This window comes from Myotis brandtii, unplaced genomic scaffold, assembly GCF_000412655.1.
Source record: "Myotis brandtii unplaced genomic scaffold, ASM41265v1 scaffold277, whole genome shotgun sequence".
Classification (NCBI taxonomy): Eukaryota; Metazoa; Chordata; class Mammalia; order Chiroptera; family Vespertilionidae; genus Myotis; species Myotis brandtii.
Genome location: NW_005360548.1, coordinates 1,773,711 through 1,777,702, shown reverse-complemented (window position 1 = coordinate 1,777,702; position 3,992 = coordinate 1,773,711). Strand labels below are relative to the sequence as shown.

The 3,992-nt window shown below is 52.5% G+C and overlaps 1 protein-coding gene across 1 annotated transcript in view; it reads right to left on the bottom strand.

The window, feature by feature from the left end:
- Positions 1-3,204: 3,204 nt before the first annotated feature.
- Positions 3,205-3,992, bottom strand: part of LOC102244039 (interferon lambda-4) — a 2,269-nt gene continuing 1,481 nt past the window's right edge. The window contains exon 3 of the mRNA XM_014541702.1: positions 3,205-3,985. Coding sequence (XP_014397188.1) covers positions 3,813-3,985 — 173 coding nt within the window. The 3' untranslated portion in view covers positions 3,205-3,812. The remainder of the gene's footprint in view (positions 3,986-3,992) is intronic.

The window sequence follows — 3,992 nt, the reverse complement described above, 5'->3', positions numbered from 1 at the left end:
CTGGGGAAGCCCGTGCAGGGCGGGGCCTTGAGCCAGGTGAGCAGCTGGAGCAGAAACAGAAAGTGACACACACTCAGGCTCACCTACAGGAGGTGAGGTAAGAAGAGGAATCTCAGGATAAGGGCAGCCTCAGCCCCACAAAGAGGGGTTGCCTTTCTGCAGGACACCCCCGTGCAGGGAGAGGAGGAAAGCAGTATGGGAGAGTCAGCAACATAAAGCAGCCCAGAATTAAGAGAAGAGGTCAGCTCTTCCCCTCCTTCCCCTACCAGGGACTGTGAAAGAAGGAGAGGAAAGGAGCTTGACAAACAAACATCTTTAATTGTCCAGACACAGAGCCCAGGGATAATATGGGAGAGTCAGCAACATAAAGCAGCCCAGAATTAAGAGAAGAGGTCAGCTCTTCCCTCCCTTCCCCTACCAGGGACTGTGAAAGAAGGAGAGGAAAGGAGCTTGACAAACAAACATCTTTAATTGTCCAGACACAGAGGGACCCAGGGATAGGAGTCTCTGCTAGGAAATCCCTGGTGTAGCCAAGGGCTTCAAGGGATCCTGTCAGTGTGACAAATGCCTTCATTCATTCATCAAGTATTACCCAGCCCCTACTTTGTTTCAGGCACTGCTCAAGGTGCCAGGAACAGAGCATTTAAAAGACATCCCATAAAACAAAACCTGTTGGAGCTTTTTAAAAAAAAACAACCACTTTACTGTATTGATCTTTAGAGAGGGAGAGAGAGAGAGAGAGAGAGAGAGAGAGAGAGAGACACCAATGTGAGAGTGAAACATGTATATGAGAGTGAACCATTGATCGGTGGTTTTCTGCACGTATCCCCACTGGGAACAGAACCCAAAACCTGGGCATATGGTCTGACCAGGAATTGAGTTGGTGACCTTTCACAGGGGAGGACACTCCAACCCTGAGTCACACAGCAAGGGCTCATGGACCTTTTTAGTAGAGGAGAGTAGGGGAGGGGGTAAGCACTCAGTGTATATTACATTAGGTAACAGAAAATGAAAGCACAAAAGTGAGGTGACAGCCAAGTGTAGGAGGGGGCTGCACTGAACGAGGCCAGAAAAATCACATTTGAGCAAAAACATAAAGTGAGAAGTGAGGGAGTGAGCTATGTGAAGATCTGAAAGGAAAAAAAGACACCCCCTACTCCTGATCTGGGAGTACTTTATTCTTCACCCCATCACAAAGTCTTCGCCACAATGTAGTATTGAACCCATGATAACATCTGGGGCACAGTGTAGTTTGCCTACATCTATATATACTAGAGGCCTGGTGCATGAATTTGTGCATGAGTGGGGTCCAGCCATCTGGCCCCAATCTGGGTGGTGGGGGCTAAATTGGGTCAGGGCTGGCCGGGGGAGGTGGGGCTGAAGGCAGTTGGCCAGCCCTGCCCCCTGGTCGAACTCCCAGTGGAACTCTCAGTCTAGGGGAGGATTTGCATATTAGGCTTTTATTATCTATCTATATATATAAAGAGCCAGGGGCCATAGCAACCGATCAGATGACCAAACAGGCTGTGTGGGGCAACCAGGCAAGAGGGGGCAGTAGTGAGGGGCGACCACGCCGGCAGGGGGGGCAGTCAGGCCAGCAGGGGGGGCAGTAAGGGGCAACCATGCTGGCAGAAGGGAGGCTGTTGGGGTGACCAGGCTGTCGGGAGGGGCAGTTGGGGGCGACTAAGTTGGCGTGGGGGGACAGATGAGGGCGACCAGGCCGACAGGCAGAGGTAGTTAAGGGTGATCAGGCTGGCAGGGGGGCCAGTTAGGGGCGATCAGGCAGGCAGGCACGTGAGCAGTTAGGAGCCAGCAGTCCCAGATTGTGAGAGGAATATCCAACTGCTGGCCGTTGGACATCCCCCGAGGGGTCCTGGATTGGGGAAGGTTCAGGCTGGGCTGAGGGGACCCACCACTGTGCACGAATTTCATGCACCAGGCCTCTAGTATAAGATAAAAGCCTAAACGAACTTTATGACCGAAGGACCAGAATGATCAAAACGACTGGTTGACCAGTTGCTATGATGCATACTAACCACCAGGGGACAGATGCTCAACGCAGGAACTGTCCCCTGGTGGTCAGTACACTCCCACAGCCAACCTCCCAGGGCTGGCCAACCTCCCATGGTCCCTCCCCCTGTTCCTCCCCCTAGCCAGCAGGCCCCTATTGCGGGACTGGGCGAGACGTTCCTGATCAGCCGTGATTGATGGCCAGGCCTAGGGATCCCACTGTGCATGAATTCATGCACTGGGCCTCTAGTTTTAAACATAAGAAACATTGATAGAGTGAATGAGAAGCTTAGTGTTGTGACATATTTTAAAAATAGTCTCCGGCCCGGCCTGTGTAGCTCAGTGGTTGATGTCCACCTATTAACCAGGAGGTCAGGGTTGGATCCCTGATCAGGGCACATACCCAGATTGTGTGCTCAGTCCCCAGCAGGGGGTGTGCAGGAGGCAGCTGGTCAATGATTCTCTTTCACCACTGATGCTTCTATCTCTCTCCCTCTCCCTTCCTCTCTCTCAAATCAATTAAAATATTTTATTTTTATATACTAGTATATTTGTATTGATTTCAGAGAAAGAAATAGAGCTAGAAACATCAATGAGAGAGAATCATTGATTGGCTTCCTCCTGCACTCTCCACTACTGGGGATCAAGCCCCAAATCCAGGCATGCGCCCTTTACCAGAATTGAACCCAGGACCCCCCAGTCTGCAGGCCAATGCTCAATCCAGTGAGCCAAGCAGGCTAGGGGAAATATATATATATATTGTTTTTTTAATGAGCATGGACAATGGAGCTGAAGGGTCTGGGATTCAAACCTGGCTCTACCCTCACCTGCTGTGTGACCTTGACAAGGAGCCCTGCAGTTGGCAGCAAAGCTCTCCAGCCCATCGGCTTGGACAAATAAAGAAGTGCAATCACTTGTGTATTGAGGTGTGTGTGGTTATTTAATAGAGACCATCCTATGGCCTCCACTGGAAGCTGAATAAATGCTACTTAAATGTACATGACTTGTCCGCAAAGGAAGGATGATAATGCCACGGTGCAGATGAGGAAACTGAGGCCACAGAGAAGTAATTTGCCCAGTCACACCATGATTAAGAGGCAGGGTCAGAGTTGAACTCAAGTCACCTGATTGCCCTGGCTAAGCATTTTTAACTGAAAGTGCCGCTCAGAGTGATCACAGGGGAACAACCAGTGCAAATGCAAGAATATTTAATAATGAAAGACAGAGTAGCCCATTACTCAGGGATTTCACAAATACAAAAGACACACGGGTGACAGAATCCAAAATTCTGCAGTAACCTAAGGACTTCGGGCTCTGTCACTGCCTAATCCCTAAGGGACCAGGCCTCTCCAGTGGAGAGATGCAGGAGTCACAGATTCATAGAATCTCATAGGAGACACTGAAGGCTCAAACCAGGGCGTGGGAACTGTCATGGAGACTCGGTTCTGGGCTGCTGGTACCCAGAAAAATAGATCCTCGCCCATGGTACGTGGGGTCAGCGTCCCCCGTGGACTCAGGACTCAAGTCTCTTCCTGCCACACAAGGCCCCTGGCAGGTCTTCGGGCAATGCATTCCACAGACATGTCCCTGCTCCCAGGGGACGCGTTGTCCTCTCAGGAAATGTACCCGCACTTCACGGTGCGCTCAGCGCAGGCCATGGAGGTGAGGCCAGCGGCGGCGGCGGCAGAGTCTCCTGAGCGCGGGCGCCCACTGGCTGGAGACCTGCCTGGACCAGAGGGCAGCACAGAGCCCCGACCTAAGCCGCCCGCCTGCGGAGCCGCGGGTCCCGCCTCGCAGTCCGGTCAGAGACAAGGCCCTGAGAGCGCCGCCAGCTTCAGGTCCCACGTGAGCAGGCGCAGGAGGTTGAAGATGATGGTGGCTTCATGGCACCGAGGCGAGTCCTGGAACCCGGGAAGGAAGCGAAGCGGGGCTGAGGCAGCGATTTCCTCATCGAGGGACCCTCGGCTCCTGGCCGCTCCACC